Source organism: Argiope bruennichi, chromosome 6 (assembly GCF_947563725.1).
Source record: "Argiope bruennichi chromosome 6, qqArgBrue1.1, whole genome shotgun sequence".
NCBI lineage: Eukaryota > Metazoa > Arthropoda > Arachnida > Araneae > Araneidae > Argiope > Argiope bruennichi.
Window position 1 is genome coordinate 102,603,903 of NC_079156.1, and position 14,032 is coordinate 102,617,934.

The 14,032-nt window shown below is 31.2% G+C and overlaps 1 protein-coding gene across 4 annotated transcripts in view; it reads left to right on the forward strand.

Annotated features, from left to right (window-relative positions):
• Positions 1 to 14,032, forward strand: part of LOC129971211 (protein slit-like) — a 482,178-nt gene that overhangs the window by 459,126 nt on the left and 9,020 nt on the right. For all 4 annotated transcript variants that reach the window (XM_056084788.1, XM_056084790.1, XM_056084789.1 and 1 more), the window contains exons 24-32: positions 1,058 to 1,126; positions 1,421 to 1,492; positions 2,678 to 2,749; positions 3,186 to 3,257; positions 4,430 to 4,593; positions 7,054 to 7,270; positions 8,755 to 8,894; positions 9,717 to 9,810; positions 12,332 to 13,071. In XM_056084788.1, the coding sequence (XP_055940763.1) occupies positions 1,058 to 1,126; positions 1,421 to 1,492; positions 2,678 to 2,749; positions 3,186 to 3,257; positions 4,430 to 4,593; positions 7,054 to 7,270; positions 8,755 to 8,894; positions 9,717 to 9,810; positions 12,332 to 13,071 (1,640 nt within the window). The remainder of the gene's footprint in view (positions 1 to 1,057; positions 1,127 to 1,420; positions 1,493 to 2,677; positions 2,750 to 3,185; positions 3,258 to 4,429; positions 4,594 to 7,053; positions 7,271 to 8,754; positions 8,895 to 9,716; positions 9,811 to 12,331; positions 13,072 to 14,032) is intronic.

Consider the following 14,032-nt stretch of genomic DNA (forward strand, 5'->3'; position numbering starts at 1 on the left):
ACACAAAAACGCTTTGAGCTAGACTGTTGAAATTTGGTATACGGCCTTTTCACTAAATTTGCAGAGTTCTGTCAAATGTTGCGTAAAATCTGTTCAGAGAAAGTCCGTCCGTCCGGCTGCTCGAATGTAAGTTAACGCGATAACAGACTCTGTAGTGCAGGCACCTGTCAATTTTTGATCCAAATCCAACAATAGGTTGATTGTCTGTCGGTCTGTACTTTCAGAAACATGTAAACACAATAATTTAAAAACGCAATGGCTTAAATATGCGAAATTTGGTGTGGGATTTCGTGATTACAAAGGCAGTTTTGTGTCAAATCTTTGTTCCGATCGGTTCAGAAGAACATGTCTGAAGCACAAGTTCGATAATATTAACGGCATGTCAGGTATTAATCGCCAAAAAACTCGCCAAGGCTGATAAGATAGATTCGGTAAAAATGCTGTATTGACGCCAAAAGGTAACATTTTGTCATTATTGTAAGCCATACAGAGCATTTTCTGACATAAGTTTATTAGAGAGTATTAGAGAGTAATTTTGGAGAGGCCACACTCGCTGAGTTTTTTTAAAAGGGAAAATATTAAACCTTAAGATAACTTTTGTATGAATCCAAATCTTTAAGATGAATATAGTACTCTGAAATACTAATCAACTATGTATTTATTAACATATGTATTTACTAAACCTTCTAATAAAATTAGAAATACTATTTGGAACATTTGTTATTTTATTCTGTATAAAAACAATAGAAAACATAAAGAACATTTGATTCTCTGAAATATATTTGTGATTTTTGTCTTTTTAATTAAATTCTACTGTGATTTATGGATTTAAATATAAAAAGATTCTGAATTCAATCTTTTCCTCATCTTAGGACAAAAAAGAATCGTTGTCTTAAAATAAAAAAGAATCGTTATATTTTCTGTAAGAAAAATCGTTTGCTAAAAACTTAATGATTTTACTAATGATGTAATATTATTTATTTTTAAAAAGGATTAATCTAAACTTATTTTGGATAGTATGTTGGAAGAAGTAATAAGTATAAGTATTCTTTTTCAGGTACTTAGATGTCAATGATATTTCTCGAATGCCGGAAGATCTAAACATCTTCAAAGATTTGGAGCGATTGTAAGAGATTTTCATTTATAATTCTGATTATAAAATTACAAACTTAAAATGAATAAAATTAGTTATTTGGCTTCCATATACAAACTTTTAATTAGAATGTTATTTCCTCTAAAGAATTTAACTTTACAATGTTATTTTTTTTTCATTTAATTGTACATTTTTATTATTACCGATATGCAAAAAATAAAAATATTGCTTGTAGCAAATGTTTTTATTGTATTACTTCTTGATGTTTCTGGAATTATAAAGATATTCTTCTGGAATATTTCTAATGCATTTCTTTCTTTAATACAGGGATTTGAGTAATAATCAAATTACTGTCCTACCGAACAACATAGTCTCCAATTTGAGCAAACTATCCACACTGTAAGTATTGCTGTTAAATGTGTTTGCTTTAAATCCTCCATATTTGTAAGATTTTTTTTTTTTTTTTGCTGTGTTAAGCTTTAATAATCTTGAACTGATTTATTAACAAAAAAATGTAGTTTAAAGGAGATAATTAATGTAAATTGAAGGAAAATTTAATGTAAGACTATATTTTACATATAGTTTTCGAATTTTTAAATCTGTTCTCTTAAATTGCTTTTGGAACCTTTAACATAATTAGAATAGAAATTAATTAATATTCAAAATTTCGGACAAATGACTCTCTTGTCTTGACACTTTTATATAAACCTTGCTTCTAGTTTCCGCTCTAGAAATATCGGAAGAAATATGAAGTTTCTATATTGATACTATTTTTCAAATAGTATCTAAGTATATCCATTCGCATTATAAAGGAACTAAGAAATAAAAGTAGAAATAAAAAAATATTCGAAGAAAATATTTTTAACTTTGACATTGGTGAAAACGCGCGAATGGTAGATGTTGTTAAACAGCAAATCAGGCTTAATATTTCAACAGGGGAAAAAAATTAATTTTTATTAATTATTTAAAATAATTTTCAAAAAGTGATTAAAATTAGAAAAATAGTTGTTTAAAAATAAAATTTATGTCATTGAAAGTGAATTTTTGAATTTTAGAATAGTGTAAAAATAATTCTTGTATAATGATATGTTCTGAAATTATAACGATAAAAAAAAAATTATTCTACAACCTTCCCTTAGGAGACATAGCAATTAGTAATAGTGCAGTTAATCCTTCCTAGTGCTAAACAATATGTGTGCCATATTTCGCTTGGTTCCCTCTAGGGGTGTGGAATTGTATATGATTTAAACAAAAGATCATTCAATTTTATAAACAAAGATTTAACATTTTCTTATAAATTTTTCAATTGTCTTTAACCTATAATCCTTTATTTATATGCATTTTAATCTTCCGTCTTGAAACTTTCATTATTTCCTCGACTAATAATTACTTCTGTAAGCTTCACGCTAAAACTTATTTATGTACATGAAGTTTTCTCTAGTATCAAAAAATTTATTCAGTAATATTTTTGTTAGCTTACGAATAAACTTGGAATATTAATATCTATAACATCTTGAAATATTTACATTCGCATAATTCTTGAAAACAATGATTTAAAAAAACTATTTATCATTTATTTTGCAGTATTTTGAGTTATAATAAACTCCAGTGCATTCAAGTGGACAGTTTATTAGGATTGAAATCTCTTCGAATTTTGTAAGTATCATTTATGATGGATTTTCTTTTCCTTTAAATGAAAAATAATTCTGATGCGAATAAAAACTCTTAATATTACTTACAAATAAATATTTTCACTTCTTATTTAATCATGCCTATTTTATGTATAAGCAAGATTCTAAACAGTATTCTCAACAATATCAAACGATATTATAAATATTAAGTAATATCATACAACTGGTGAGTAATATTTGTATTATTAAATTTCATTAATCAGCTGCCTCTACTTAATAAAATAACAGACATTTGTTCATATAAACATGTCAAATGTTTATCAGCTGCTCACACTGAATATTCTGAACAAATGCTTCTTGAAATAATAATCAGAATTTTTATAAAAAAATAATTTTATAATTAGAGGTAACCTTATAATGTAATTTATATACTTTATATATAAAATTTTATGTTTTTTTAGGTCTTTGCAAGGAAATGACATATCTATGATACCAGATGGAGCTTTCAGAGAATTGGTTTCAATAACTCATATGTAAGCAAATAGTTTATTTTTAAATAATACCAAAATTTTCTATTATCTTAAATAAAACTGTAATTTATAAAATATGTGAAATCTACATTAAGCGATAGTTTCTAGAAATCTTGATCACAAATATTTAAAAAGTATTTGGAAATTTTTAATGAGAATTTCGTAATTGTTAATTAAGTAGTGATTTTTGTTATTTATTAGAAAGTACGTTTTGTGTGTAGAAAAGATTTTGTTGTTAAGGTTTGTATTCCTTTTAAAAGAAAATATTGTAAAATAATTTTCTTTATTTGACTCCCACTTGCGATAAACAAATTATTTTTTTGGAAATTTTTAATAAAGATTTCATAATTATTAATTTAATAGTGATTTCTTTTATTTATTAGAAACTGCATAGCAAACAATGTAGGAAAGATTTTTGTATTTAATGTTGCCATTTCTACTGAATGAAAATATTATAAAATAATTTGATTTATCTGATCTCCCAAATGCCACTTTCAATATCTAATTTAATTCGATCCTATTCTTTAAATATTATTTACAACTTATAGAGAAATTACATAAGTTAATTCCAATATTTCTTTAAAATCGTTTGGTATACCTAGTGTTCTCATTTAATTTTTTTCTAAAGTTGCATATAAAAGAAAATTTAATATACGAAGAATTTTTATACTAAATATATGAAAAATTCTTGATCCCGCATTGCACCAGTTTTAAATGCAAAATATAATTAACATCAGTGTGAAATTTTTTTTCCTCTAATAATAACTTTTTTGTGAATTTTCTAAGGCTACGAACAATACAATAGTGATTTTATTTAAAGATGGTTGCAAAATCTTTTATAATAAATATACTGACAACAAAAGTAAATGCATGGTGAAAATTCTTATTTCAAAATTAACATCAACAAATAAATAAATAAATTATTTTTTATTTATGTTGGTTGAATTAAACTAATTTAAGGAAGTCTTTATTCAACAAGAAGGTTCGTCTTAATTTCCATTTTTACTAAATTCTTTAGTTTTGAATTGTAATATTTTAGTTATTAAAATCTAAAATGCCTTATAAAAAATTAAAATTCCCATATCCAGTTTGTGTATAGAATTTATTTATAAATTAATTGTTTTATTTGCTACTGCTTTACATAAATAAATATTGTTAACTCTCGTTGCCGACAGAGCTTTAGGTGCAAATCCTTTGTACTGCGACTGCAACTTGAGATGGCTCTCGGAATGGATCAAACAAGATTACATTGAGCCAGGTATTGCAAGATGCGCGGAACCGCGTTCCATGAAGGACAAACTAGTGTTAACAGCTGCATCGGACGGTTTTGTTTGCACAGGTAAACAATTTTTGTGATTGAAAATATTCATTACTTCAATTTAGAAATCCTGTCTACCAATACCTTACTGCATTATTTATAATTAATCTTTTTCTAATAGGCAGTAATAGTTATGCAGTGAGTATTGATAGAATTTTTTTCCTTTGAATACTGGTTAATGTAAATACTGTATCACTAAAATGTTAGTATTTCATTCCTTCTTGGAGTCTAATCTCTTTCTCTTTCAATCATCCTGTAGATAGTTTTGCCCCTCTTGTTACTGTTCGGTTCCTTACATCTACCTTCATAATTAAATTATTTTCACAAGCTGAAACAGAAGTTAAATCATTTGCCCTAAATTCAGAAGAAACTATTCATATAGCTTATATATTACTAATCCATTCGAACATATTTCCAACCTTGGAGTTAATCTCTCTTCTAGAGGCATTTTGTAGTTCTAAAATCTGGTAAAGTAGTTGACATTTAATAAGCCCAATATTATCCGTAAAAATTTTATAAATGTGTAATATTATTACTCAAATATCCCTTGATAACAAAATAAAAAATAAAAAAAAGAACGGAGTAGTAATCAGAAACGAGCAGCAACCACCATGCTAATGCGCCTAGGGTGGGCTGAATGATCAAACCGCACGACAGCATACACAGATACTAAGGTGTACGAGAAATAATCCCCATTACGATGCAGCCCATGCGCCCATCCCTAGCGAAGGACGTACGATCCGACATCTGTATGGAGACAGCTCAGTCCTACAGCATTTCTGTTATCACCAGGGAAGCGAGAACCTGCTTACTTATACAACAACTTGAGAGGCAACTTATTTGAGAGGGCCCCTTTGGGATAACGGAATAATAATAATATGAGAGAAACGGAAAAGTAGAAGTAAAATAAAATAATATCCAAACACTTCTCTGTTAAAAGTCGATGCGCAACTGACTGTAAAAGGAAGCGATGCCACTCGGAAATGAGTAATGACACATAAAAAGTTTGATTTCGTGATTTTTCTCTTTTGTATATAAATGCGCATGCTACAAACCCATTCGAATCAGTATGAGCGATAAAACGAGGTGAAGAAATGTAAATTCCTTATCTTTATACATATTTCTACATCGCATCCATGATTAGCTCGAAAGTTTTTTTTAAAAAATGGGTCACTCCAAGAGTCCCTTGACTTCTAGGAAGGAAAAAAATATTGTCGCATTCTTGCTGAGAACTCGGTAGCCTAACGGCCAGAGCACTACTCTACCATGCAAAGGATCCGAGGTCAAATCCACAAATGATTATATTTCATTTATATGCAAATTTAATATTTGTAAATATTCTTCCTGGTTGGATGTTTTAAAATATCTCTCAATGTATATAAAAAGATTACAGCCAAATGAGTCTTCAGTTTTAATGGCGTCAATGTGAAGTACCGCGCAAAACAAATCTGTTTAGAAATTGCATCTTATTGCAAGTTCATTTCTACATGACTATATTACATAATGAGCATGTATTCATTGAACTCCTAGGGAGACGATTAGTTGTTGAATCAAATCACCTGCACCCAGTATCAGCTAGAAAGCCAGAAATATTAAAGAAAAGTGTGGTTTACTACGAAATCCGTTATGCCGTTTATTTGTAGAGACAACCGGAAAGGTTTTAAGGAAAAGAAATTGAAACGTACAAAGCTAGACATTCACCAATGTGATGCAAGCCCTTGATTTTTTTAATCAATCTGCGGATGAATAGCAAAAGTGATTTAATATGTATAATGAAAACAGTTTTATGGTCTCTTATCTTATTGCATTGCCCTTAGAGTAAAATCTAGATTTATTGCTAATGAAAGAAGGAAGGATCAACATTACGAATGTGTTTCTACATCACATCTATCATATATTGCCCATGTTAAGACGTTATTTTATGATATAATTTTCTGGGTACGAAGGTACGAAAGTTTTTATATATGTAACATTATTTTGGTTGCAGCAAAAGGCAGGTTTGAAGACAAAGACGAGACGTTGTATTTTTAATTTCGTTTTATTCTCTCTCTACCACCATCCAGGAAAACAATGTATTTGCAAAAAGGCGCAGTGCGGCACAAGAGCAGAAGTAAGAAAGAAGAGCAAAAAGGGACGAACAAATGATCACTAGTCTTATATAAGATAGGATTTCCGGTCACGTGCCGATGGAATACATATGTTGACCTTTGACAAGGGCAACGGAAGTATCACTTTCATTTGATACGTAGTACTGATGAAATTAATTAAACCGAAAGTGGAATTGGATCACGAAATAAGAGAATACTTTTAGAATGAAGTTATTATGGGCTAAATTAAGATAAAATCTTGGAAATTAATTTCGATTAAATTGAGTGTTTATAAAATATCATTACACACACACACACACACACACACATTATATATATATATTCACTGTCTGTACAAATTTATGTTCACGTTCCCATTCACTGCTCGTTTCAGGGAAACCGGAAGCGGAAGTGCTAGCGAAGTGCGATGCTTGCTATACTTTCCCTTGTCAAAACGGCGCCACTTGCAAGCCAAAGCCACTGCGAGATTACGAATGCATATGTGCACCTGGTTATCACGGAGCCAAATGTGAATATGTAATTGACGCCTGTTATGGAAATCCTTGTGAAAATGGAGGAACATGTAAAGTTCTGGAAGCTGGGAGATTCAGGTAAATGTTGCAGAATTTATAGCCATTTTGGTAAACTCTTTAAAAACTATGGTGTAATATAAAAAGCATAATATAAAAAAAAATTTACTGAAATTTTACAAAATTCATTCATGAGTTGTGTGGCGAAAATTCAACAGGCAGATAATAGCAGACAACAACTCTTTATTGTACTCAAAAACGCGCGACACAAGTAACAAAAACAGCAGAAGCGCATAAAAAAACAGCACTTGCAATAAACAACAACACACAAGCAACAAATGGCTATTAAACACCTACAACCGTACTAAGGTCTTAAAGAGAACTCGCTGGAGAGATTTCGCTCAACTACTCGCTTGAGCTGATCTCAACTACTACTGACTAACTTCAGCTCTGTCATACGGCGTTTTTATAGTTTCCCTAACAGGGCAAAAAAATTTCTGGAAAGGTTGCCAAGAATTTTGTAGTTTCCGGAATCTTTGATATTGTCGCTAGAATAAGGGATCACTGACTCGGCAGACATTCAGCATCCATCAGAGCTATCTGTAAAACTATCTTCCTTAAAAGGAAATTTACTTCACTAAGAAACAATATTACAGATTCGTAATAATACGTACCTTGTGCTAGTACTATTAATCAGGATTAGTAAAAAAAGATTTGTATAATGTGATTGCTAATTCCCACATACTAGCTTTGAATGTCAGATTGTTTTCTCACTGTAAATGATACCCCACAATATTTCTAGAGTATCTTCGCGATATTCTACGGCATTCAGAATATCAGCCTTATAGGAATACTTTATAATATCTCATGTTGTAAGATTAAAACCGTACTATAGTGCTAAAAACTATGATGAGATAATAAACATGGAAAAATTAATATTTGTTTTAGATGAGAATTTTTGATTGTTACACCTGTGCAGCTTTGTATTGTTTGTCATAAATGTCTGTTTCGATTAAACTTATGTGTCTCTTCTTTATTTCTTTTCAAAGCTGAAACTAAAAATTGAAATATTTTTTCTTATTAGCATAATTTACAGTACGAAATTTCGTAATTGAATTATTATTGATGATAGCTTATGTACAACAAATATACAACCTTAAAATATCCCTTATTCTCTTGCATCTAATCTATCGATGAAAGTATTAATTTAAAAAAATCTTAATATTCTGTATAAACAATCTGTTAAACACGGTTTATTTTATTTATTTATTTGGGGCCGCGGTGGCCTGGTGGTAAGGTCTCGGCTTCGGAACCGGAGGGTTTCAGGTTCGTGCCCCGATTCCACCGAAGAACCGTCGTGTAAGGGGGTCTGTTGCACGTTCAATTCGTCATGACCAAATGTCCTCCCGCTGATGTGGAGAGTGGGGTGCCAGCTCAGGTGTCGTCCTCGTCATCTGACCTCGGTTCAAAATGACGAGGTCCGTCCCGAAATAGCCCTAGTGTTGCTTTAAACGGGACGTTAATATAACTAAACTTTATTTATTTATTTATTTTCCTTTTTACAGTTGTCATTGCCCTGCCGGCTACGAGGGAGATAGATGCGAGACAAACATCGACGACTGCGTGGACAACAAATGTGAGAACAACGCCACCTGCGTCGATCTGATTGAAGAATATGAGTGCAGGTGCAATCCAGGATATACTGGTATGTATTTAAAATACACGAAATATTTCTAGTTTTAATTTAAACTAGCCGCCTTTTGGTTCATCTTGTTGTTGGCCTCTGATAATCATAAACTAGTCGTCATGAACTTTCATATAAAAAAATTTGCCGAAATCGAACCGGTGGCTGGGAAATCGGTTCCTTCGTTTTACTATTTATTTTAAAATGTACATATTAATAATCATAATATACGATGCATTGAGTTTATCATATATTAATATTAAAAAAAAATGGGTTTCATTATAATAAGAGATTTTGTCCATTTCTAGACAAAATATATCATTTTGGCTCAGTATTAGTAAAAATAGGCCGGGATAGCCTTGTTGGTAGAGCGTTGGATTCGCGTCCCTTAGGTTGCGCGTTCAAACCCCGCCGGGCGAAGATTCCCCGTGTGCTTGGTGGCTGACGCGCGTATAAAATCTGTCGTGGTCACAAAGTCCTCCATGTCGAGAGTAATACCACTGGGGGTACTGGATCAGGGATGATCGTTCTCTGATTCATGTCTAAATTACGATCTGTGGATGAGTGAATGAAGTCCGCCCCGTAAAAAGGGTTGTGACGTGCGTGTAGCTAAAGTCGTTCTCTTGGCCCTAGATGGCTCTACTATAGAAACAAGAGGCGCTCCCCCTCTGGCTTAAACCGGCTGTCTTGGAACACCGGGCTTGCCCATGGCAAGTGCCATAAGAAACAACAACAACATTAGTAAAAATTATATACAAAAAAAAGGACTATTGTCATAAAATTAAATTTGTTTATAAGAGAGTTTCATATTTAATTTTGTAATTATAATTATTTCTCTTCTAGGTAATTATTGTGAGAAAAAGATTAACTTTTGTAGCAAGGAATTTAACCCCTGTAAGAATGGAGCGACCTGCATCGATGAAAATTATTCATACAGGTAATCTACATTTCTCTGTTGGTGTTTTTTATTAACTGCATTTGCATTATGTGATAGAATAGCATGAACAAATATGAATTTAAAATTGTTTTACCTACTTACTATTTTAAAATATTTCAAGGATTTTCATTACTAATTAAGTATTCGAAAGCAAAACATTTGATTGAAAAATGTAAAATTATTGTAAAAGAAAGATTATGGTAAAAAATGACACACTGAGACATTTTTAAAAAAAAAAATAATGTATGAACAGTATTTATTGTCCCAAATAACGGAAATAATCTCAAAAGATGCAATTAGAAAAATATAAAAATATTGCCTTTTTGATTTTGAAAAAAAAATGCTTAGTTAGTTAAATCTTAGGAAAATCAATACATTTATTTATTTTTGTTTCTCTTATGTACTTCTCAAACTACTTAAAATATAATGGAATACAGCATGAGAGTAATTTTAATAATTTTTCTATGTTTTGTATGGAAAGGATTGTAAAACATGATTAAAATTTGCGGCCTATTTTATCCTCAAAATATTTTGATGCTGCATAAATAATTTCATTAAATTTTAATTCTGTTTTTGAGATATCACGTTATGAAAGGCATTCAGAATGTATTTGCACATTAATTCATCCTGTAAATATGGAAGAAAGTTTGGAGACATCTATAATTTTTAAGAAAATTATTGCTTGATAAATAGTTAATATAAACATATCAAATATTATTTTCTGGAAATTGTTTGGAAAAATTGAAATAAATCATTTACTTCAGATATCAAACACCACTTTTTGTGTGTGTTATGTTCTCTAGAAATTGCTATATTTATAGTTTTTTCTTAAACACCGATTAAAAATAAAGACAGTTTTTAAATATACAAAGACTTTATTTTTAGACCATTGAAATTAAATTAAAGTTTTTTAATAGAAAACTCCTTTTTGATTTAGTCGAATACTTTAATCTACAAAATCATTAGCTGGATTAATTTATAATGTCATTTTATTATAGAGATTGTCCATACATCATGTAGCCCTCTAACGATATGGCAGTCTGCATTAAGGAATTATCACAAGTCTTTCGTTCAGTCTTAATAAGCTTGCACAATATTGTCACGCTATTGTATAACATTTAAAATATAGAAAAACATTTCAGAGATATCGTACCATATCTTATGCTAATTAGAATAACTGTTTAATTTAGCGAACACGTCCTTCTGAGGAAGCTTATCGATTTATTCTATAGACCCGCGAAGCTTTTCTGACTTTTACATTTACCACATTTTAAAATTCTCACTATTAATTACGGCGAAATTATATATACTGCATGCATATTTTAGGCTTAAAAACGCATATAATACAATTTTTTATTCGAACAATATAGACAGCCCATTACTGAGATCGTAATTTCTAATAGTGGTTGCTAATTAAAGTAATTGCTTCGTCTTTAACCCTCTGAACTGCATAATTTTTAAAATCACTATTTAGGTGCGATGTTTGCATCGGATACTATATGTTATAGGATAATAATAAGATACAATAAAAATCTGTAATCGTATAAACAAACACTCTAAAATGCGAAAAACGCGGGATGCAATAGAAAATGGACTGATTGCCAAACCGCGGAAATCGTTAACTAGTGATTGCGACCAGCAAAGCACTAAATAATTTTTGGATGGCAAACAGGTGTTCAATTTACATTATAAAAATTTGATTATTTTAATGATTTTGATTTGCCTACCTAACGATTGTAACATTTATAAATAAATATAAAATATAATTATTTTTACATGCCTAATAATTTAAGAAAGAGGGAGGGATATGGAATTTTCCATTTTGAAACGCAATTCAGTGAGGTTTGAGTATTTCATATGTATTTGAGGGAGAATATTTAGTTTGGAATGTATTCGAAAGCTGAAAAGAATTGCATTTCTTGCCATAATAATTATTCATTAAATTTGCGAATTTTATATGCTTGATTGTCTACTTTGGCAAAATTGTTCAAACTATTTATCGCCCAAGAGTCTCGGAATAGACTCAGTTAAATAAAATGTCAAAAACTCAAAATCTTGAATTACAAAGGCCGCGGTGGCCTGGTAGTAAGGTCTTGGCTTGTGAGCCGTAGGGTTTCAGGTTCGTGACCCGGTTCCACCGAATAACCGTCGTGTAAGGGGGTCTGTTGCATGTTAAATCCGTCAGACCAAACGTCCTTCCGATGGTGTGGTCCGGTGTGGAGAGGGGGGTGCCAGCTCAGGTGGCGTCCTCGTCATCTGACCGCGGTTCAAAATGACGAGGTCCGTCCCAAAATAGCCTTAGTGTTGCTTTACAACGGGATGTTAATATAACTAAACTAAACTTGAATTACAATCGATGTACCGATGAGTGGCATATTATATAATATCACTAGTATTTGAGAGTTAATACATTTTTAATCTGTAATCCTGACTATTAATTATTAAAGTATTTATTGTTAAAGGAAGGCTATTAAGTGGATTCTCTTTTCTATATCTATTCTCAACAATTTTTTTTTTTCAGCTGCGCATGCTCTCTTGGCTTCACTGGCGAAAATTGTACAATCAACATAAACGACTGTCTGGACCATCTCTGCCAAAATGGAGGTACTTGCATAGACGGGATCAATACTTATCGGTGCCAGTGCCAAGATGGATTCTCTGGAGCATTCTGCGAGCTTGAGAACATGGTGGACCTGCTGTACCCCCAGACCAGCCCTTGTCAACACCACGACTGCAAACATGGCGTCTGCTTCATGCCAAGCAACGCCAAAGACTACATCTGCAAGTGCTCTCAAGGCTTCACTGGAAAACGCTGCGAATTCCTCACCAGCATCAATTTCCATGATGGCTCTTATGTTGAACTGGATCCTCTGCATACCAAACCCGATGCTAAAGTTTCGATAACATTTGCCACCGAGCAAAGCTACGGAGTCATGCTATACAATGGCGAATCCCAGCACTTGGCTGTAGAGTTATTCAGAGGTAGAATCAGGGTGAGCTACGACGTTGGGAATTACCCTGTTTCAACCATGTTTAGTTACGAGACGGTGTCAGATGGAAATCCACATACTGTAGAGTTGATGCTGATGAAAAAGAATTTCACTATGAGAGTGGATAACGGAACGTCAAGAACTATTGTTAATGAAGGGGTGAAGGAATACCTGGAAGTGTCGTCCCCACTCTACATCGGAGGAGTCTCGGAAGAAGTTGCCAGCAGTGCTCTGCGTCAGTGGCATCTAAGGAATACATCGAGCTTTGATGGTAAGTGTTATGCATGTATCATTTTTATTGAGAATAATATACGAGAGACTAAAATTAATTACAATCCTGAAATAAATGGCTGTTTTGGAGAGTTTTTTAAAAATAATTTTTGACGCGAAACCATAATGGCAATTGTCGTGGTCAGAATTCTGTTCTAAATAAGTTATTTTAACCAGCACACTTATTTGAAAGCTTTCGTTTTCATATTCACTCCTGATACTGTTGTCTGTATGTTTCTTTTTACAAATTTCTGGTGAGGAAAATGAGTACGCATGCATCCTAAATGAAGATGCTGAGCAAACAAGTTTTCTGTGACCTAACTGTAAACATTTTTCTATTTCAAGACTATTTGAATCTCATGGTATAACTAAATGCAAAGAATTTAAGAAAAATTTCTTTATAAAATCAATTTAATAATGAAAAACTGTAATTATCTAATTGAAAATTCTTTGTTAAAAACTTTTCGCATTCAAAATAATGTTCTGCTGTTATGAAATCATTATTAAATAATTCAAAATTAATTTTATAAACGTATTGCAAGAGATTACAATGCAAATACTGTAATTTTAATTATCTTATACGTGAAATTAATGAATTGCTTTTATTCATTATATAACATCTGTTTGTAAAAATGTAAATTTGTTCTTGTTACAAAAATAGACCTATTAAAACTACTAAAAAATAGTAATAGTGCTAATAAAGAGTAAGGTAATAGCTAAAATGACGGTTATTTTCTACTAATAATCAATATTCTGAGATTTAAAATATAATTATTATTCTATTTATAAAATATGCCCATACTTGTTTTATAAAAGTTAATTACGTCAATATCTGATCGTATTCGTTGGCACAACGGAAAAGTTTTATTTCTTTCATTAGATTTAATTTTTTATCGCATTACTTCAAAAATAAATTCGGGAAAAATATTTCATAAAAAATCTTTTTAACTCATAATAGCATT